The sequence below is a fragment of the Polistes dominula genome, unplaced genomic scaffold (assembly GCF_049000335.1).
Source record: "Polistes dominula isolate Pdom_NZ unplaced genomic scaffold, Pdom_raw_medaka contig_83, whole genome shotgun sequence".
Lineage (NCBI taxonomy): Eukaryota > Metazoa > Arthropoda > Insecta > Hymenoptera > Vespidae > Polistes > Polistes dominula.
This window is the reverse complement of record NW_028301032.1, coordinates 278,057-302,607: the sequence shown is the minus strand read 5'-3', so window position 1 is coordinate 302,607 and position 24,551 is coordinate 278,057. Positions and strand designations below refer to the sequence as shown.

General features: G+C 26.8%; 2 protein-coding genes across 3 annotated transcripts in view; one reads left to right on the top strand and one right to left on the bottom strand.

Annotated features, from left to right (window-relative positions):
- sit (stuck in traffic) overlaps positions 1-24,551 on the bottom strand; it is a 42,222-nt gene that overhangs the window by 16,111 nt on the left and 1,560 nt on the right. The window contains exon 1 of one of the 2 annotated variants that reach the window (XM_015329720.2): positions 21,772-21,907. The exons of the other annotated variant lie outside the window; for it this stretch is intronic. The gene's annotated coding sequence lies outside the window, so the exon portion shown is untranslated. Of the gene's footprint in view, positions 1-21,771; positions 21,908-24,551 lie in introns of those variants that run through there. 2 annotated transcript variants of the gene reach the window in all.
- On the top strand, positions 1,828-23,517 carry LOC107071054 (very long chain fatty acid elongase AAEL008004). The gene is made up of 5 exons (XM_015329722.2): positions 1,828-2,645; positions 17,711-18,051; positions 18,938-19,075; positions 21,270-21,512; positions 21,846-23,517. Exons 2-5 carry the CDS (start codon positions 17,713-17,715, stop codon positions 22,023-22,025), a joined length of 900 nt encoding a protein of 299 aa, XP_015185208.1. The 5' UTR covers positions 1,828-2,645; positions 17,711-17,712; the 3' UTR covers positions 22,026-23,517.

The following is a 24,551-nucleotide window of genomic DNA, read 5'->3' as shown; positions in this document are numbered from 1 at the left end:
GATGTACACGTCACACGCAGTTTTGTAACAAAATCATCTCGACGTGCGTGACACGTCTTTATAGTGCAAGCAAGTTACAAGTTAAGGTTATAAACAAAATCATCAATATTAAAATCTACAATAAAGAAGAGATATCAAAATATGACTTACGTAACAAGATGTAATTATATCGAATCATTTGCAAATAATTAATAATAATATATGAATAAATGTTTATCGAAATCAACGAATTCGTACATTCATTTTCTAACATTGAACATTGAGAAAGAGAAAATGTTTATCAAGTAAAGTATTGTACGTAAAGTTGTACGTTAGCATAATTACCATAATCAAGAAAAATAAGTAACATTGCATAATACATTCGATACATGTGGTGGTGGACATCCTTAGATATCGAGAACGATTCATCGTTACATTGCGTGACAAACATATATAACCAAGGGCGGTAGAAAAGAAAAAGAAAAAGAAAAAGAAAAAGGAAAATTAAAAAAAGGAAAAAAGGAAAAAAAACAACAACAAACTCGAATCTATCATTTTTATCTTGAAATAGTTTTTTTTTTCGGCGGTTTTTTATTCCTTTTTTTTCTTTCGATTTACGTCGTTTCATCGAAGATTAATTAACAACTATATATAACTTTTGTTTTCCCCCCCCCAATATGACAGAAGAAAAAGATTAGAAAACGCGTAAAACATGTATAAGTTTTATTTCATTAGATGTACAGAATAATAAAAAACATAACAACAATTGTTCGATATTACGAGATAAATGGTCAAATAAATATTTATTATTGGTTAAATGAATTATTTTGCGGTCATATTAATAGGTCAAATAATATGAACGATACTATAAATTTACGAGATGTACTTGTAAATCATGTTCTACGATAAATGTTAGAAGAATCGAAAGAAACTTTGACGATTTCTATCGATAAAAGTAAAAGTATTCCGAAAGAAGAAAACTTTGGTTGTTTATATAGACATACATACATAGATGTGTGTTAAAGAAAAAGTGGAACATGGATGATAATCCGCGCGAAACGTCTTTACTAACTCTTTTCTCTCTTACTAAATTATTCGTTTTATTTAGCGTACGTTAGTTGCAATCATTTTTGTTGTCGTGTATCAATTAGAAATCTATTTAACTAGAATTTTATTTGTACCATATGATTATTCGAATCATACGTGGAATTATTAACGTGGAGACATCGTCAATTTGTCATCATAAAAAATTGACTAATATTTTGTATAGTAGTATCAAAATTTACTATATAATATTTTATATTTTCACAATTATATTATTTTATATTCACATTTTATACAATCAATTTATTCATTGATTTATATAATATAATAACACTCGTTACTTGTTTTCTTTCTTCTTTTTTTTTCTAACGATTGAAAAGAAATACAATGAATATCAAAAAAATAAAAGCAAAAATAAATAATAAAAATAATAATATATTATATGTTATATTCATATTTTATATTATATTAATATTATATTATATTATTATATATTATATTATATATTATGTGTGTGTTTATATTTTATATTATATTTATATTTTATATTATATTATATATTATATTTATATTAATATTACACTATATTATTTTATATTATATTTATATTATGTATATATATTATATATTATATTATATTATAATGATATTATATTATATATTATATTATATTATAATGATATTATATTATAATAAATATTATATTATATTATAATGATATATTATATTTATATTTTATATTATATTATTTTATATATATATTATTATATTATAATATAATATTATATCTATAAATAAATGTATATTTTATTAATTTGTTCTTTTGATATAATCGAAAGAAAGAAGGTTTTAAGGTATTTAAAAATGATAGTAGGAAACGGAAGAAACCGATTGTAACCTTGACTTCTATCGATCATGAGAAACTCTCTCGTTCGTCGTTGGGCCTGTTGCTCCTGAACTCGATAAGTCCCCACCTTTCGTGCAACAAGTCCGATCGTTGCTGGACCCCACTAGGTCAGTCAATACTTAAGAAGTGAATTCAACATCATGCAGGTTATTCGCGCTAGATCTTTCGTTGGACCACGAGATGACTCAATTCGTAATTATTAATCGAACGTGTTAACTTATAAATTAAACTCATATTTTTAATTTATTTCTTTAATTTTTTCGATATTCATCGTTTCTTCTTTTCAATCGTCTGGAAGACAAATTTATACGAAAAAGAAAAAGAAAGAAGAAGAGAAAACAAATAACGAGTGTTATTATAATTCTATTCGATTAATTAAATAAAAGTGCAATTAATAGTAATATTAATATTATTATTATTATTATTATTATTGTAACATTATTATTCGTCGTGGGGACAAAACTATATTTTCATTTTGATAATTCGATTCAATTTGTTTCTATTGAAATTTGGGGAGGGGGGCAAGGCCCATGGTGATGGGAGAACTTCGTTTTATTTTCAAATACGTCAATGAACAAACTTAGTGTACAAATAAGAAGAAAAAAGGGGAAGAAGACACAACCCTTTGGAATAAAGTGCGCGGTAAAGTGATCCGATCGGAATAAAATCATTTTTTTTTTTTCTATAAAAGATTATTATCACAAAACTTATTAAGGTAATTAACGAATTTCAATTTCTATTATGTGCCCATAATTATGAAAGTGGTCTAAGTCATATATCGCTTGTTTCGAGATATTTGTGCACATAATTAGAGATATGGGCATTTCTCCGAGATATTTCAAGATTTCTATTTGAACACGATATGAATTCTACACAATATTGATTGTTGAATAACAAACATTATCTACAGATTCATTTTTGACAATATCGTGAAAATTACATTGAATTTATTTAGTTTAAAATAATGTGGTGCGTAATAACTGATAAACTCATTTTTTGTTAATTTTCACTTAGACCACTTTCATCATTATGGGCACATTTAAAGATTTATACTTGAACACCATATGAATTCTATGTAATATTGAAAAAACAAACATTATCTAACGATTCATTTTTGATAATATCGTGAAAATTACATGGAATTTATTTAGCTTAAAATAATGTGGTGTGTAATAACTGATAAACTCATTTTTTGAAGTGAAAACTTCTTTAGAATGGGAGTGATCTGAAAAGTAAATAAACGGTAACGCAGCTGTGTAACGAAGCTATGAAACGGCTGCTATACTAAATAATGAGAGAAAAAGAGACAAACATATAGGATTTAGCCTGCGAGAGAATGAGACGGAATATAGCTATACAGTTTTTCCTATTCTCGGTCTCCTCTTTATGCTATGCTTCGTAGTTATTGCTCCTGGTTTTATATGTGTGTGTTTGTGCGCGACTGCATACAACAAAGCGTGGACACGTATTCTTTCGATACTCGAAATGTTTGTAGGTACGAGCGATAGAAAGGTAAAAGAATAAACAGAGATAAGCACGTAGGTATGCGACAAAAGTATAAGGTCCAAACGAACCGACGGTCGAAATAAAGAAAGAAGGTGCGTGGTCTGTTTTTATTTTACCAAAAAAACGTGGTATTTCTTTTCTATTTAAAAATGTTTCTATTTTATTGAAAAATTAATATAAAATTATTTATTTCGCAAATATTGTAATTAACAATTACGAAATATATAGAATATAATAATAGTATTGTCTGCAATATTTTACAAAAAAATGAAATGATTATCAGATATATCAGAGAAAAAAAATTAAACAACATTGTAGAATATTTTTCTTATAAATATCCAAAGACATGTTTTTTAATTATAATGTTTGCGTATTTAGGAAATTTATACTAATTTTTCAATAAAATAGAAAAGTTTTTAAAAAGAAGAAACTAGACACGTTACAAAAACAAATAAACCTTATTTACTTTATATTTTCAATAAGAATAAAATAATATAACTTAATTTACAAATATAGAAAAAAAAATATAGAAAATAAATTTAAAAAAAAATTTTTAATATTATAAAATAAAACAATGAAAATAGAAATAGATTTTAAAATCGTTGTAATTAAAAACCCGATGAAACGAAAAAGATACTACCACAATTGTTCCCTTTTTTAACAGCATCTACAGTTATTAGTTGCAACACAAAAAGAAATACTTGTGTATGCTAACCCATGATAAAGATATCTCACATTCACAGAAAGTGTGAAAAGTGTAAGAGAAAAAAAATGCATCTACCTGAGTTTCAAAAAAATATATATTATATTTACTTGGATTAGGACGGCGTATCTTTCTGTCGACAAATATTCTATAATTTTCGTCTCTATCTATGGCTATCGTATTTAGCATTCCATCTTGATGGATAGAATTTTGAAAATATTAGTTTTTGTCAGCTACCTACACCCCAAGGTCGGTTCCTTTTCATGAGAAAAGAATTATAAAAAACAGGGAAGGTCTGTTGAAATTCGATCTACATTTATTATCTTTATTATCGATGCGATAATATTCATGCCTATAGTTTTTTTTTTACAACTTGTCATATCTTTTCTATTTAAAAATGTTTCTATTTTATTAAAAAATTTATATTAAATTATTTATTTCGCAAATATTGTAATTAACGATTACGAAATATATAGAATATAATAATTGTATTGTCTGCAATATTTTACAAAAAATGAAAAGATTATCAGATACATCAGGGAAAAAGAATTAGAGAATACTGTTGAATAAATGAGGAGCAGCTGACAAATTCCATTCAAAAGCAAGTAAATTACTGTTATATTTTTATTTTGCTTCTTCATAAAATATATTTGATGCATAAAGACAAAATATGTCTATTAAATTTGTTTTTTATATGTTTTTATGAAAAATATCCAAAGAGATGTACTGACCCATGCATATATGAAAATTATATTACAAATTGTGATATTTGTGCATTTAAGAAACTTCTACTAATTTTTCAATAAAATAAAAACATTTTTAAGATGTTGAACGCCCATCAAAAATTTGTTGGGGTGTCAAACACCCCATGTGCACTTTAAGGGTTATAATAATGTAGTGCGTAATAACCGATAAACTCATTTTTTTTTATTAATTTTGACTTATTAAGACCACTTTCATAATTATGACACTTACATATTTCATTTTATTTTTTTTCCATATGGACCGTTTTTTTAATTTTATTTTCAAACTTGTCCAAAAGTTAATTTTTGTCCTTGTTTATTTTTCCATTACGATGAAAATGATATTCTAATCTAGGACATCGTTATCAGAAGGTAAATGATTGAGAACAAAAATTATCCTTTTTTTCACGGTTTGTGGAACATGCTCGTTGGTTCGTTCAAACGTGATTTTCATTTGAAACGCATGCACACGCATGCAAAACGCACGCAATCGCATTGTTTATGTATGCATAAACAATACAAATAGTTTACCAATGCAATTTTTTTGTTTCTATTTATTTAGAGGAAAGTGAAGAAAGAGATTCTGTTCGTCTGAAACAAAATGAAATCATATATTTAACATTTGGCGTGCGGGCAACGTATTTTTACGTTTTTCGTAATCTGTCACTAAAGCGCGGGTCACGTAAAAATACGTATTTAGTAGATTTTTGATGAATTACGGGTGACGTATAATTACAACGCAGCGAATTGGATAAAGCGTTTAGATATGTATATGGATGAATTGTGCATTTTTCAATGCACATGTAATACATAACTCGACGAAAATGCAAAAAATAAGATAGAAAAAATGTTTCATCAAACTCCTGCACGATTTCCGAAAAAATGCCCGCTGCACATGTAACTTGACGGTGAAGTAAATCCGCATGCCATGTGTTAAACTTTGTTTCATATAACTTTCGCAAGATCTTCTTTCATTTAGTAGTCACCTTTACGATGGATGCTTTAGCAATTATGGTAGTTTAACCAATGTAGTTTATGGTCAAAATTGTAATTTATTTTTCTTTACGTTTATTTTTATTTTATGTTAATATAATTTAAAGTCGTATCTGCTCGTAGTTGTTTCGAAAAAGGGTTCAAAGTTCTTCTTCTTCTTCTTCGAAAGAGAGAGAAAGAACCCTTCTTCTTTCCATCTCTTTTCTAACATTTATTCAAAAGGTAATTACTCTTTCTTTCTATTCGACTAGACAAGATGTTCTTACGTTGCATGGTCAACTACCTGTCGTAATATATGTAACCTGTCTCAACAAGCGTATTCCGCTACGTGATTCTTTAATATGCAGTTACACAATAGACTCGTTGAAATTTCTTATAATATTCGGCACAAGGCTGACTAAACTACGATCTCGAGTAAAATTTTCGTAATAAGATAAAATTGACAAAAACAAAAAGGATAAAAGATATATATATATGAGCCGTTCAGTGCATACATCGATTAACTCCATAAAAGAAAAAGTTGAGAAATGTGATGAAATAATGTATATTGTTCTTTAAATTCCATTCAATGGCCAAACAAATTTTGCCGTTTAATGGTGTTAACACTAGATTCACGGATGTTTTGTTCAATATTTTTTAATGACTTACAAACATTGTTTAAATGAAGGATTGAATAGAGGGTAGTATCTAATATTTAAATATATTTTATTACTTAACTAAAAAAAATAACATATATTTTTAAAAATATACTATTTAAGTTTTATATATTTGTATCAAAAAAATGTGAAATGAATCAAATTGGCTCAGTTCGTAAATCTAGTGTTAATCTTTATTATTCAGGAAAGTTATTATAAATATACAAAGTTATGACTATACCAAGTGCTTTGACACTTAAATTTAAGATTTTTCAAAAAGTGGAGTTAATCGATGTGTGCACTGAACGGCACATATTACGGCATATATTAAAATTATTATAGAAATGTTCTTCTTCTTAGAACTACTTTTGTTATCCCTAACTAAACTATTGGATTGACAAGAAAGTAATTTTGGCTTGCACCAATAGATAGTGTTATGTTTGTTTCGTTATTCTTTTGTTAATGTGTTAGAATTGTTAAGTTATTTAATTTAAAGTTCATTTTTTGTATAAAAAGTTAACACAATCGTGGCCGATATATTTTTTCTTTTTTTAATACTGAATAACGGCAAAAATAATGAATTATTTAATTAATTTGTATATTAAAAAAATTATATTTATATATACATTTATATTTAGTTATTGCAATATAATATTTAAATAATTATATTTTATTATATTATTATTATTATTATTATTATTTATTATTTATTATATATATATATTCTATATATTTCTAACAAATTTATATTTTTAATCAATAACTTAATCAACCTTGTTATCAACAACCTTTCTTCATCTAGTATGCAAATTTTTAATATCAAATTGATAAAAATCAATCGGTTATTGATAAAAACATACAAAATTTGACATTTGCAGAAACGACATTACTTTTCGATCCACCTAATATTAATACGTAATAATATAATATTATATAAAAATAAATATATTACTTATATTATATAAATATTACACACATATTATTATATATAATATTATAAAAAATAATATTAAGTATATATTTATTAAATATTATATATTATAATTCTTTAAATATAAATAATAATAAATAAATTTTAATTAAATATAAATATAAATAATAAATTAAATATAAATGATTTAAATATAAATTTTTTATTATATATATTAATATATAATAATATAAATAATATTAATATATTATATTAATTACAATTTTATATTATAATTTTAATATAATATTAATAATAATAATATTCTATATATTAATTATATTATAAATATATATATATATTTATTATAGATTATTATTATTTAATTATAAATTTAAATAATAAAATATAATAATATAATAAAATATAATTATTTAAATATTATATTGCAATAACTAAATATAAATTTATATATAAATATTATTTTTAATTTATTTATAATTATAATATAAATATAAATTTTATATTATTTTAATTAATATAAATAATATAAATATATATATATATATATTTTTATTAAATTTTTAAAATATGACATGAATCACGTCAGCGGTAACCAGAAATAGAATTTGAAAAGACGTGAATTCACGTCAGCGGTCGCGAATGTGTTAATAAAATTTAGTTATTTAATTGAAAGTTCATTTTATTTTTTTTTTTTTGTATAGAAACAATAGAGTTTCATTTGACAGTAGAAAACCGAAATTACTTTCTTGCCAACCCAATATTTTCTAAGTTCTGATAACGACTATTTTTCGAACCTTTGAACCATCCCTTTTATCTGGGTCTTATTTTTGTCAATTGGAGTCTGTTCAGATGATGATGATGATGATGATGATCATTCGTTCTACATAAATGGAATGAGTCCATGAAACACGAGTAAACAAAATAAGAGGAAAGTGTATTCTATAGAAATCGGGTCACACCTGTTGAAAGAAATTAATCATTCAAGTAGTTTAACATAATATGAATTAAATTAATTGTTAAATTAGATATAAAGATAATTGAAAGAATTTGATATTATCTTGTATATATATATATAACATATTATAATATAGAATGTAAAATGTGGTGAACGTTTTCTTGCATAGTATATATATATAATCGAAAGCTGAGCAATTTATTGTAAGAAAATAAAGTTTTTTTTTTAACGAGTTTTTGTAACTGTTAATCGCGTGATTAGGGTAACGGTGTTGTTTAGGTAAAGTCGTAAATCGAAAGATAATTATATAGTATGGTATGACAAAAGAAACATGTTATGTTGTTGTTGTTATTATTGTTGTTGTTGTTGTTGTTGTTAATACAACAGAGTGTAACAATTTCGCATCACTTCGAAATCGTACCACTACTTTTGCAATGCACAAATATCTAACTTTCCTTGTGAAAGCGAAGAAGAAGAGTAATCGAAGTCTTTCCTCTTCGTTTCTTACAAACAGAGAAAACCTTATGAAACTATATTATATGTATACTACGTGTATACTACTTCAAAGAAAGAGAAAATGAAAAGAAAAAAAAAAATCAAAGAGAAAGATGAAAAATAAGGAAGAACAATTTCCTGTCATTGAAAAAAGTATTAAAGTGATCTCATTTGACATGTGTGTCCATAATTATAAAAGTGGTCTATATAAATCATATTTCTCTTGTTTCGAGATATTTTAAGATTTATACTTGAACACTATATGAATTCTACACAATATTGAAATAACAAACATTATCTACAGATTCATTTTTGACAATATCGTAAAAATTACATTGAATTTATTTAGTTTAAAATAATGTGGTGCGTAATAACTGATAAACTCATTTTTTTTAATTTTCACTTAGACCACTTTCATCATTATGGGCACATTTAAAGATTTATACTTGAACACCATATGAATTCTATGTAATATTGAAATAACAAACATTATCTACAGATTCATTTTTGATAATATCGTGAAAATTACATTGAATTTATTTAGTTTATAATAATGTTGTGCGTAATTACTGATAAACTCATTTTTTGTTCATTTTCACTTAGACCACTTTCATCATTATGGGCACATTTAAAGATTTATACTTGAACACTACATGAATTTTTGATAATATCGTGAAAATTACATTGAATTTATTTAGTTTATAATAATGTAGTGCGTAATAACTGATAAACTCATTTTTTTTTTTTTAATTTTCACTTAGATCACTTTCATAATTATGGGCACATATCTCGTTTGCAAGCTGGTTCATATTTTTTTCGATAACTATGCATTCGATTACATTTCTACGCGTATACTACTATATGATTTCATAATAATTCATTTATTGTTTCAATAAAATCATATTTATGAATAGTAAGTATTCATTAAATATATTATTGGATTATCCAGAAAGTTCGTGCTGATTTTCGATAGATGACATTAAAGTTCTTATGCTAAAAAACCTGAAAATTTCTGGAAGCATAATTATATAAATAATAATATAATATAATAATATATAATAATATAATAATTTTTAAGTTATTATATTATTATAAATTATTATAAAAAAATTATTATAGAAAATTATAAAATATTTTAAATATATAAAAATATATAATATATAATACATAATATATAAAATTATTATAAAAAAACAAAGAAAAGTAAAAAAAAATTTTTAAATTATTATATTATTATATTATTGTATTATAAATTATTATATTATTATATTTTAATATTATTATATATATTATAAATTATTATATTTTATTAAATTTTAATATTATAAATTATATTATAATATTATATTATATAAATTAATATATTATTATATTATAATATATAATTATATTATTATTTAAAAATTTTAATTTATAAATAATATAATAATATAATATTTTTTATAATTATATATACATATTCATAATAATATAAATATATATATATAATTATAAAAATTATATAATAATATATAGCAACAAAAAAACACTTAAATAGTTTAAATCTTCCATCTTCCGTCAAAATTGGCACGAACTTTCAAGACAATCCAATACTTTGAAGATTTAAGAACATTCAAATTGAAGTATATTATACATTTATATGATTTATTTTATTATATTATTAGTATGGAAATGGCAAATCGATTAAATCGAATGTGATGAGAGACAGGTGTGGCTTAAAGGTGTTACCTCTTTGTTATATGAAGAACATAGATAAAAAAAAAAAACGGGAAAAGAAACAACGAAAGATCAATGATCGAAAAAAAAACAACTTACGACATAGTTCGATAAAATATAATAATATTCTTTCTTTGTGTGTGTTTTTTTTTTAAATTTATTTATGTAAATGTTATCTAATCTATGTAGATGTATTAATTAAATGTTCAATTTGCACGCGATATTTTTTTTCTCTTGTCATTTAGAAACAAATCTTTTTAATAAAATTATAAAAAGTATAAAAAAAATTATCATTTTTATTTACGATGAATATTTATTATCGAATAATTGCATAAGCGTTGTCATAACTACTCGCGGTTTTCATAGAAATAAAATTGATCGTTTCTTTAACCTTTTAATCGAATAGAGTTGAAGTTAATTCGTTGTGGTATTTAAACAAAGGCTAATAAATTTTAATTCAATATGACGCCTGCTAGTTTTCATTTTGAATTTACAACAATTGTATGAAATACTAATTATTATTTGACCTATTTATCTTTTTTACTTTTTATGTTGTTAAAAAACAATTCATTTAATAATAATGAATTTAATTACATTATGTTGTATTTTAATTACAATTTGTATAAATTCAATGATTATATTCCTTTTTGTTCATTTCTTTTGTTGAGCAAAGAAATTTAATAGTACATCGTTAACCTCGTTAATCGAAATGTTAACTTATTTACGAGATAATGATCAATCGATTTATGATCAATTGAAATTTCAATCAGTATGTGTTTAAAAGTACCATAAATATTTTCGTGGAGAAAAAAAAGACAGAAAAATCAGTTCTTCTCTCAATAAATTATAATACAACCATTTTATTCCGAATGGGAAGATTCCTCTATGAAATTTTGGAAGAAAATTAACTTTTCTTTTTGATCTCGAAATAACATTGTTTTCATTGTAGAAAATTTCAATAGAATAAAGAAAATGTGTGTAGATCACACATGATAGAAATTAAACCTTGAAAAAAAGCCAAGCTTCGAGACGTAAATATATCGAAATAATTGAATTGTAATACAGTGCTATCTATTAAAAGCTTACAGAACCTAGATAACCTCTAAATAAAAATCTTTAATTTAGTAATAAAAAATAATAAGTGTTTAGTTGGACGAAATCACGTGAAATAAAAGCAAATTTCATTTTTTCAGTAGTAGTAGTAGTTTCGAAATTCGTTGGAAACCAATAATGTGGTACTGAATTTTTATATATAGAATGTATATGTACATATGTTTGTCTCTTTTTGGTGATGCATTTTTGTTTCATCGGTTTCACGTTCTTCCGTTTCACGATTTTCAAATCAGCCCTATTCTAAAAAAGTTTTCACTTCATAAAAATATTTTGTTGTCCTGAAAATTTGTGCCGATTTTGACAAAAGATTAAAATCCAACGCATTTAGATTTCTTTTTCGATATATATTTATTAAATTGATATAAGTTTCATTCTGTTCCACAACCTTCCGCCATCTTTATGGATAACCTCAAAATTTCGTTCTACCAGAACTCTATTCTCAGGTTTTTCATCAAAAAAAAATTTATACAACCTACTGAAAATCGGCACGAACTTTCCGAACAACCCAATAGTTAAAATTGTTAAGGAAGAAGGAATGAATCGTAAAACAAAATAAGAAAAGAAAATTTACGTTAGGAGGTAACAATTTTAGTAGGTACATTATTACTTACGATCGTAAGTACCATGGAATCCGAAAGTAAAAAGCAATTCTATGAGATATAGGAGTGAAGACAAATTTCACAAGTAAAGAACTTCTAAAGGAAGTAATAGAAGAAGTAGATTAGAATGAAGGGATCATATAAAAAAACGAAAAGACCATAAACCAATAAAATTGACCTACTTACCTATTAACATATAGTCATTTCATTTCATTGCTGTTGCTATACATGTATACATCTATATGTATGTATATAAAGTCCTCTACATCTTTCTCTTTTATTCGTATAAACGTAATCGTTCTTATCCTCGTCAGCATCGTTAAAATAAGTCTCTTTTCATCTTGACTTCAATAAAATGAAATAAAAAACGTGATAGATAAAAAATTAGAAGAAGCAGAAGAAGAAGTAGAAGAAGCAACTCTTTCCTTTCCTTCCTTCCTTGCTTCACCTAAAAACCCCTCTCTACACTTAGGTGGCTTTCCGTTGGTATCCTCTTTATCTGAAGTAAACCCGTTTTACTAGACTTTCTCCCGAAGAAATACCGTTCGTTTGGTATCCGTGTCAATGCCGAGGTAAGAAAAAGGGAAGTTAACTGGGCCCAAATTCGATATGCTTCACCGTAACATATGACATTCTTTTTGAATTGATTAACCAACATATCGTTAAAAAATTTTATTTTGACCTTGTTCAGTACGATGAACCGTGAAACCTTTCGTTTGAAAAATAAAAATACAACAACAAAAAAAACAAAACAAATACCTTTTACTCGTAAATCTCATGATCGAATTCCAATGTTATAATGAAAATTGTTAGTATCCCAGTATAGTCAAAAGCCGTGTTACTTAATTCCCTGTTACGGCAATTAACTTTAACCTACTTGTTAAATACGATCGAAAAGTTTTACGAACATAACGTGTGATACCCTATTGCACACGATAAACCATCAAATCATAAGCAATGCAATAAGACAACATTGTAATTTAGTTAGGTTAACTTTTATACTAAATATAATTTTGATTTAAGAATAAAGTGGCTCGTAAAATCGAAAATGAACGGTGCAACGACATTGAGCAACCTTGCTTGTTCAACTATACACGTTGTTCGAGGTATAATGATTATTGCACTTTACCTACTTTTCATTATTTTTTAATAAAAGAGAAAGAGAGTTGGACGAATATTTTTTTCTTTTTTCTATTACCAAGATAAATATATTCAGCAATTTTCTTTTCTGATTCGTTTACGCAATCTCTCCTTGACTATTTAACAATATTCACATAAGTATTCCAATCGTATTCTAATCGCAAATACGAACTGAATTTTTGAACAATTATCATTTAACACATTTGCGACCGCTGACGTGAATTGACGTTTTTTTCAAGTTCTATTCCTGATTACCGCTGACGTGATTCACGTCTTTTTAAATTTGAAAAATTTTATAAAAATAAACTTATATATATATAATAATAGTACAATATAAATATATTTATTGCACTATGGAATATCTTAATATATATAAATTACGTGTCACGTTGTTTGTCCGCAATAGACTCCTAAACTACTGAACCGATTTTAATCAAATTTTGCATATTGTGTGCAGTTTCATCCAACTTAAAAGATAGGATAGTTTATATCTCAATTTATAATCGCAATATTATTTGTTTATTAACAAAAAGTCATGATTATCTCTATTAGTTCGATAAGATTCTAACAGACGGCGGTATAAGGTAATTCGTTGTAGGGACCCTGTAGGAGAGACGCGTCAAAGAATTTTGAGGGACAGGAACTTATGTAGTCACGTGATTATGCGCGAATGAATCAAACATTTTAAATAGTATAAAAGTTGTATATAGTAATAATGAATAGTGTAGGGAGTAGAGTGGTGAATTGGTTTGAAAAAATTATGAAATAATGAATTGCATCAAATACAGAAAAAGAATCATAAGAGAAAAAGTTATGTGGCACAACAAATGTCAACTTCTGTGACCTTACTTTTTTTGAAAATGCATCGATGCACCCGCTAGTTGCAGTTGCACTTTTTTTTTTAAATGGAACTTTATATTTTCTTTTACACTATTCGATTCCTTTTTTTATTCTGCGTTAAAAAGTATAAAGTGAAGGTCATCGAAATGTCAATAGTTTACGAGATATTTGATGTTTTATATCAGCAATGTATATATATATATATACATTACAATATACATTATAATATACATATGTAATATACATTACAATAATATATTAAAATAATACAATTTATTATTATTAATTATATATATATATATATATATATATATATATATATATATATTATTAGTATATATTATATACTATATAATAATACTATATAATATAATAATCTTTAATATATATATATATATATATATATATATATATATATATATATATATATGTAGTATATAAAATTTATATTTATATATTTATGTGGGGTGTGAAAGTGTGAGAGCGTGAGAGTTTGAGAGGTATGAATAGGCTAAAGAGTACCGTGTGCAATCGGACAAAGGATGACGATGAACAAATGCGAAATGAACTTTTGAATATCGCCGAAAGAAGCAAATAAAAGTAAAGCGAGCGAGAATCAGTCAGTGATCCCGTTCGTATGATATCATACGCGTCACATAATTTAAAGCCTTGTACGATCCAAAATCCAACTTGTACGATAATTTACGATTAATCGATATTTAAATATAATTTTCGATATGTCTTGATTTTGTTTTAGTTACGCGATTCGGTTGCAGCGCACCCTTGCGCACTTAGTTATTTATGTTTCGAAAAGTTAGAAAAAGCGATATTTCTATTTTTTGATTAGCTACAGTCATTTCTTAGCCACATAGATAGTCATACAATAAGATAGTCAGGAAAAAAGGACAAAAGGACGAAAAAAACGAACCAAAGACCTAAAAAAAATAAAAAAAATTTTTTTACTTTTTTTGCACTATTAAAATCCTAAAATCTCCAAATCTCTTAAAATCAATCCTAAAATCTGGAATTTCTGAAAATCGGATCTGATTTTTCTGTACGTACGATAATTTGACGGTACTGTGTTGATCAGACAGACAAAAGTTTCTGAGATCACTGGAATCAGTCATCATTTCATCGTTTAATAGCCGACCAAAGAAGACGGTTTATTATACCATCACTTTGTATTTTTATTTTTTTATATTGAATATATTGCATAGCCTTGAGGAGAGGTTTTCTTTTCTATATCGACCAATTAACAACACCACGGAATTCTTTCCTTTTTTGCTTGTTAGATATCCTTTAGGAAGACTAACAGGAGAAGGGGAATCCCACATTTATATACATTTTTATTATTAAATTAATTATTAAATTTATATTTAATTATTTTAATATAATATTTAAATAATTATATTTTATTATATATATATATTATTATATTTTATTATTTAAATGTAAACATAAATAATTCATTATTTTTGTGTGCCAGTACTGATTATTAATAAACGAAAAAATGTGTAAGCCGCGAATGTGTTAATATTCACGTAATTTTGAAACAATCGTTGTAATTTATGATTATTTAACATAAACGCAAACGAGGAAGACTATTTCTCTTTTTCTCTTAGTTGGTACGATTACGTGGACAACGATTCAAAAGCGGAAGAGAAAATCTAACGATGGTTGTGTTAAATCATCAATAAAATATAATAATTCAACTCCTTTAACATTAGTTACTGAACGTTATGTCATCATTTCAAGTCAAATTAAATTCATATTAATAGATGATGAATACTTTTTAAAAGTAGATCTCGATAAAGGAAACAAAAAAGAAACAAAAAGTAAAAAGATAAAAAAGAAATGAAACGTATAAAGATTAATCAGAATTGAATAAAGATTAAACAAAATATTGTATTGTTTGGAAAATTCGTGCCGATTTTGACGGAAGATTGAAACGCAACGTATTTAACACGTTCCGTGCCACGTGTACCACCGGTGGTACACGTTAAACTTGTTCTTCAGGCCACGTGTACCATCGATAGTAAATTTATCATTTGACATATTTATTTAATACACTGAAAATATATGTTTATAACAAATTTCAAATATTCCTGTTAAAATATTGATGCATTATACAAAACGCAGCATAGAACAAAGCACATTATTATATTTACAATAATTAATAATTACATGTAATGGTTGGATTTTGTTAAAGCAAAATGAAATGGCCTGAATGACAATTCAGGTAAAAAGGGTTTGGCACGGAACGTGTTAAGTTTTTTTTTTTTTGGTATATACATATTTATTAAATAAATAAGTGTCACATTCTGTTCCACAATCTTTCGCCATCTTTATGGATAACCTCAAAATTTCATCCTTCCAGAACTTCTCAGGTTTTTTTTAGCAAAATAACTTTATGCAACCTACTGAAAATAGGCACGAACTTTCCGAACAACCCAATATATTCAATATTAACAAATTAATAACAAGGCAAGAGAGAAAAAAAAACAAAATTAACGGAGCGTAACGTTTTTATCCTGTTATTATTATTATTATTACATTTGGTGTGTCGAAAATAAGAAACACAGTTTTCCATGTGGTGGGTTTCTATATATTCGTGAATCAATACCGATATTTATCCACGTACAATGGCAAACAGCATTTTACTTTCGCTTTGTGTTTCGCTAGCACGATCGGACGATAGGTTTTTCTAACAAATAAATCGAGAAAAGTTCGCGAAAGACGAAATACGAGGTGTTGTTGTTCGAGGTGTTGTTTAAAGTGTGTTCATCGTCATTTCTATGGGATTAAACGAATGAGTTTTCTATCAAGGTCTTCGTTCACACTAAATTAACTACGTGTCCCCTGTAATTTGTATAGAAAAATTTGAAAAATTTGTTACCTCATGGTAAGAGTTTGGGTTGTCCTGAAAGTTCGTGCCGATTTTGACGGAAGATTGAAATGCAATTAAGTGTTATTTTTTTTTAGTATATATTATTATATTATTTATTAATTAAAATTTATAAATAATAATATAATTATATATTATAATATAACTGTAATATATACCTAATAATAATATATTATAATAATAATTATAATATATAATATAATTTATAATATAATAATATAATAATTTAAAAATTAATAAATTTAAAAATAATATATATGTATGTGTGTAATATATATTAATAATATATAATAACTTTAAAATTTCGTGCTTCCAGAACTTTTCAGGTTTTTCATAAAAAAATACTTGATGCCACCTATCGACAATCGGCACGAACTATCCGAACAACCCAATACATGGTGTATTTAAAAAATTTTAGTGTTTATTCGTAGAAAATTCGTTTGTTAAACAAGAATGATTTTTATTGGAACAGATAATATATTTTGTTTGTATTTTTCTTTCAGAAATGGCATCTGCAGCAGCAGAATTAGTGGCAGAAAGGGAACCAGAATTAATGCGAGAGATGGTTGATGGAAACCGAACTCTCGTAGGTGCCCAAGGATTGGTAAAATTAGCAATTGAACAGTATATGGAGATATTAGCAAGTGCATCGGATCCACGTGTTGGCAATTGGCCTCTTATGGAATCCCCAATACCTACGATCCTAATAGTATTATTATATCTGTATTTTGTAACAATAGCAGGTCGTCGTATTATGTCCAACAAAAAACCATATAATCTGAGAAATGTTCTCATTGCTTACAATGCTTTTCAAGTAATATTCTCTCTGGGAATGCTTTACGAGGTAATATAATAATTATTATCAATTATTACAAATGACAATTAGAAAAATATTAAATAAATCTGTCTATTTCTTTTTCTTCTTTCGCAATTCAATCCTCTTTGAGTGTTAAGAATTAAATTATGATAGTAATTAAAGCTTTCATTTTTACGATGACACGAATACGTTAGTATTAAAACGAGCTGTATGTCCTATATAAAACACAGGGACAAGAAAAAAAAAACGAAAGAACCGTTCGACACATTCCACGAAATCGAAACATATTTAGTTTGAACGTTTTTACACGACTTATTATTGGTTTAAAGACATCATCTATCTATGTTTATGACAAAACTCGTGGTCGTAAAGTTTATACAAAAAAAAAACACAGTTATTACACATTAGAAATATTCCGGTTGAATGCGATTGTTCTAGATTGATTTATCCTACTAGCCCGTTGAAAGTCGTGCCATGCCTATAATCACAGTTATTTTCGAAATATAAAGATATTTCGAAAAATCTAGACTTGTCTCATTGTATAAAAAGAAAATGATGATAAAATATTAATTGAAAAAAAAAATATTAAAAGCATATATGTGCCAAGCAATCACAGTTGCTGTTACTTGTCTGTAATGCACTTAACGCGTAAATCGTTTTTAACGTAGAGATAATCGAGAATAGAGAACTTGTATTCGAAAGTCAGATTAACGTAATCGTTGCAGTGACAAGCATCTATTACGTATCCGATTAGGCTAAAGGCAAGATTAGATCATCGAGGAATGAGGAAAAGAGAAAAATATATAGTCAATGCGAAATGTCTGTTAAAAGAAAAATGATTGCTTTCTAAAAGAAAGAAAAAAAAGACAGAAAAAATAGGTTTATTTCTAATCTAATCCATATTTGTTCAAAGCACTTGATGTCCGGATGGTTACTTGACTATAGTTACAAGTGTCAACCAGTCGATTATTCCCACAATCCATCTGCTATAAGAATGGCTAATCTTTGTTGGTGGTATTTTGTCAGCAAATTTACCGAATTCGCAGACACGGTAAGTTTATTATTACAGTAGAAACTGCTGTTAAAAATATGCACGTACAATATTACAATTATATTATTATATTAACACTAGAAAGACCGAAACTTTGTATATACCTATATTGCCCAAAACAGTCAAAATGACGAGTGTTTGAACAGTAACATTTTATTTAAATTAAAAAATTGATGTATTTTTAACTTTTGTTGCACTAGTGAATTCTATAAAAAATTAAAATTTGATTTGAAACTGAGTTACACTCAGTGATTAGGCAATTTTAATTTTTTAGAACAGTATCTTCAACGAGTGTCTGAACAGCAACATTTTATTCAAATTAAAAAATTGATTGAAAGAATAACTAATGTGTAAAGAAATTTATTTAAAAAATTTATTTTTAATATTTTTTTTATATTATTTACAGTTATGAAACGGGTTAATTAATAAATATTAACAATAACAAAAATTTATATCACTTGGAAAAAAAATAATTTATGCATTATTATCTGTACATTTTATGCAAATAAAAGTGGAAATCTTTTTATGTGTACATCTTTCGCAAACATACTTTTGACATTTTTCACAAATATTATTTGTTTTGTTGTTGTTATGGCAAAGTTGTACTTGACAAATTTTGAGTTTGTTAGAATGGGTTGCATTTGATGATTTTGCAGCTCTGTATTCGGTGGAAAGCTGTTCTGCTAATTAAAACAAGAACACTTTTCGTTGTATTTGTATTCCTGTCGTTTCTTTGTAAAGAATCTAAACATTTATAGCAGCCAAATCTAAAATATTGAAAAATATTTGGAGAGGCCATCTACGAGAACTAGCTTTTACTGTATATTTTCTGGCCATTTGATTCACCATATCAACTCCAAATTTTGTGCTGTTATAAAATTGAATAGATTTCGGTAACATTTTTTTATTACTTTTATCAATTTTCATAAATTTATGCTTAGAACTTAGAACAACTACTCTTTTATTTGGTTTGCTTTTATATATTGTAAGAACACAATTCTCTGATTTACATAGCAGAGTAAAAAAACGAGGCATGTTATCCTTCGTTTGTTTGGCTGCTTTTAGCAGTTCTCTTTTGTTTCCTCTAATAGTTCCAATTAGAGTTGTTTTTTTTTCCAATAATTTTGTTTTGGCTAATTTTGACATGCTAGTAAAAAAGTTATCGGTTGTAATATTTCTTTCATAGCTTGTATATGACTTGACAAGTTTCAGAACAACGTGTTCATTTAGAAACATTGACGATGGTCGTTGTTCATCTTTCCCTAAATAAGGAAAACCATTCAAAACATATTTGTTACTGACATCTGATGTAAGCCAGAATTTAATGGCAAATTTGTTGGGTTTATTAGACATATACTGTGTAAATCTGCACCTGGCTTTTGAAGGAAATAATTGTTCGTCAAATCTTATTTTTTACCCTGGTTGATAGCAAGTTTGACTGTTTTCAATGAACTTATCCCATATTTCCGAAACCAAGGCAAATTTATTTGTTTGTAGGCGCCTACTTCTTTCAGTTCTTTTGTCAAAATGAATAAACCTTAGGATTTGCTTGAATTTTTTTCTGGCCATAGTTTTTCTAAAAAATTCGGAACCACACTTTGCTGACCAAAAATAACTCAATTTAATAATAAGAGTCACTTGATTATTTTCAATTTCCAAAGCAGTCAAAACGACTGCTATTGGGCAATATAAGTATAACACATATATATATATATATATACCGGAAATGAAGGAGGGAGGGAGATGACTAAAATTATTAATAAACGCATTTATATGTTGAATAAAAAGTCAACACACAATTCTAAAAAATTGTATCATTATATATATCATTTTTTTTCTAATTGAAACTATTGGGTTGGCAAGAAAGTAATTTCGTTTTTCTAGTGTGAAATAAAACTCAATTGTTTCTAAATGAAATTGCACGGAATTTGTTTTTATAGCAACCTAAAAGTGTCAACTACCAAACTTTAAAAGAAACAAATATAACATTAACAAAAAAATAACGAAACAAACATAACGCTATCTATTAGTGCAAGCCGAAATTACTTTTTTGCCAATCCAATAAAAAGCAGTCAAAATGACTTCCTTGGGCAATCTAGTGTTAACTATTAATAATTTTCAAAAGAAATATACCGAAAGAAATAAGAATAAAATTAGATTAAATATGTTTCAACTTGAAATTGAATTTTTACAGATTTTCTTCGTATTACGAAAGAAAGAGAGTCAAGTTACTTTTCTACATTTGTACCATCATTCATTGACACCATTGGAAACTTGGATTTGCGTTAAATTTATCCCAGGTGGACACGGTACTTTAGGAAATCTAATAAACAATGCGGTACATGTGGTCATGTACGCTTATTACATGTTAGCTGCCATGGGACCCGAATATAAAAAATATTTATGGTGGAAAAAACATCTCACGACTATCCAATTGGTAAGTTGGTTTAGGTAGTGATAAATAATCATGAAAATTATTCAATTTACCATTCCTATAAACAATATTACTACTAACTAATAGATAGATGGAACCCATGGAAGAAAAAACACTAATCATCACCCTTCCTATTAAATCATTTTAATCGTATACTCGTATATTTCGCATTAAATTTTTCCTTTGAATGATCTTTCGTTATTATCCTTTTTATGGGAAACGTTCTAGGGTAGGGGAAAAAAAAAGAAATAGGAAAACTCACCGTTAGCTCAATGACAATGAGAATAATATTATATCGGGTGATACTAATCGATGATATTTCCTCTTCATTTTCAGGTACAATTCTTTTTAGTTTTCGTTCATAGCGCACAAGCCTTGATCTTCGATTGCGGTTATCCGAAGTTGGTAGCAATCCTTTTATTGCTTCACTCGACGATCTTCTTTATTCTTTTCTCCGATTTTTATCGACGTGCCTATCGTAAAAGGAAATTCATCGATATAAAGAAAGTGGATTAAAGAAGGAATAGGAACAAAAATAAACAGAAGGAAAAGAAGAAGAAGAAGAAGAAGACAGAAGACAGAAGACAGAACTAAAGAGTAAAAGGACCAAAACAAAACAAACAAAAATGAACGCTTCTTATTTTTTGGAAGCTTCAGAAGAAAAAAGACGCATCTCGTGTCCTATTTTTTTCTTTCTTTCTTTTTCTCTCTTATTTTTTAATAAATCCCCCTGCAATCCATCCTATTGTCCTAAGGATGAAGAAAAAGAAAGAAAGAAAAAACAATGGAAGAAAAAGAAACGCAGGACGTTTTAGTAGCGCGCCCAATACGAGTCAATTTAGTTTGAATTTTGTCAAAGTGGCATAAAACGAACAACTACCAACGGATCTTGCCTTATATATATATCCTTTTTTTTCAAAGGATTTGAAAGGACGAATAAGAAACTTGGCACAAATTATCGAATTTAGGAAATATTAGGGTGGAATCAAATAAGTTTTTTGTACGTTTATCGTGTTGTTTTCTTTTTATACAGTTATTTTTTTCTTTTTTTCTTTTGTAAAAATTTACTTTGATAAATATTAATTAATTAATAAAAAAAAAAACGCGCCGATAACATTTGGTTCACCCTAATATTACGTTAGATACAAGAGAAAGCAAGGAAATATCCGTGTATTTCAATAATCCTCCTTTTCCCACGAGTCCTTGATTATTTAAAGATTTATTTTTGTTGATATTGTAGCACCGAGGAAAGGTCACCGAATAAAGGTCACCGAAGAAAAAAAAAATTGTGAAAACAAGTAGCAGAGAAACAAGATTTTATAGATATTTCTAAATTCTTGTCGTCATCACTGTTTGTTTGAACTGTTTTTTTTTTCTTAAGCAACTCGTTGCTCGTGGAAAAGTATTTTTACGTCTCTATCCGTTTACTTATTTATTTATTTATTTTTTTTTGTATTTCTATTCTTTTTATAACTCACGTTTTATCACCAGTAAAAGTAACATTTTCTACTATCAATCGTAAAATTTGTCGATAATCAGTCAATTACCCCTCTCTACTCGATAATTATTCTCTCCCAAAGTGCCACTAGCGATTTTTTCGCGAATTTGACTCGATGTTTGTAAAATAGATGAATATTTTTATATATACATATATGTATATGTGTGTGCATCGATAATTATGAAAATGTTGAAGAAAATTTATTTTACGATTTATTTCATACATTCAAATTACTTTATATTAGATAATAAAACACAACATATAAAATGTTAGATACATTTTTACTACACGAAACCCAATTTCAAAATTATCGACACGTACATATATATATACATACTCGCGTATATAAAGGAGACTTTAATTTATTTTTTTAATTTATCTAATATATATTGAAGGATATAGAAAAGGATTACGTTCGCGATTCCTCGTTTCTTTCCCTCTTAGATAAGATTTAAATATTAATGAAAATGAAAATAAAAAAATAGTCATATTTTGTTTGACTAATATCAATTTACTCTCCAAATTTTAAACCCATTTTTTTCTTAACAGGCTCTATGCATATATCGAATTTAAATGTGAATTATCGCAGGAGCGTTCTCCAAGTACGTATATTTATTTATCTTTACATATATGTTACCGTTATAAATTTATGGAACATCTAAGCCTAACGCGAAATAATTAGGTAAAATATAAATGAACGAAAGGTGAGTAGTCAAAGTATATGATTGAAATTTGATCGATCTTTAAAATCTGCTTTGCTAGAACTCAGCTAGAACAAGCTAGAATAATGCTGATAGTGATCTGTTTCTTATTTCTTCCTATACTTTAAAAAGTAATATTAGGTTGAGGAAAAGTTATCCATTATTTTTACGTTAACTTCAAGCCTTTACTTAACATACTTCTGATTGTCTGATTTTGGTCAAATATGCACCGTTTTGTTCGTTAATTTATTACCGTTTTAAAGGTAGCTTCACAATGCCTGTCTCATAAAAGTCTTGATCCCTATTTGCGAAAAACTCTAGTGATCGATCTTTACAATCTTCTTTTAATGTCAATTTCTTATCAATAAGAAAGTTTTGCAGTGCAACAAAAAGATAGTAATCGCTTGGTGTAAGGTCCGGTCTATATAATGGATGCATCAAAATTTCCCAAATAACCTCCTAGAGCTTCTGGGGAGTCATTATAGACATGTGTGACCTGACGTTGTTCTGATGGAACACAACACCTCTCCTGTTGGTCAATTCTGGCCGTTTCTGGTCAATCGCTTGCTTTAAACGGTTCAGTGGTTGAATGTAGAGATCCGAATTTAATGTTTGGCCATATTTAAGCAACTCATAATAAATAATTCCTTTCCAGTCCCACCAAATGCACAGTAGAACCTTCCTGGCTGTTAGTCCTGGTTTGGTCACCGTTTGAGCTGCTTCACCGCGCTTTGACCACAAATATTGTCATATGTGATCAATTTCTCATTCCCAGTCACCATCCATTTAAGAAATGAGTTGATTTCATTCCGTTTGGCCAAGTCTTCGCAGATGGAAATTCGA

Excerpts from the sequence above, each read along its gene's own strand:
- LOC107071054 (XM_015329722.2), top strand. The coding sequence starts at position 17,713 with ATGGCATCTGCAGCAGCAGAATTAGTGGCAGAAAGGGAACCAGAATTA. Across the intron at positions 19,076-21,269 it reads TTACCGAATTCGCAGACACG|ATTTTCTTCGTATTACGAAA; the intron begins GTAAGTTTATTA and ends GAATTTTTACAG. Across the intron at positions 21,513-21,845 it reads ATCTCACGACTATCCAATTG|GTACAATTCTTTTTAGTTTT; the intron begins GTAAGTTGGTTT and ends CTTCATTTTCAG.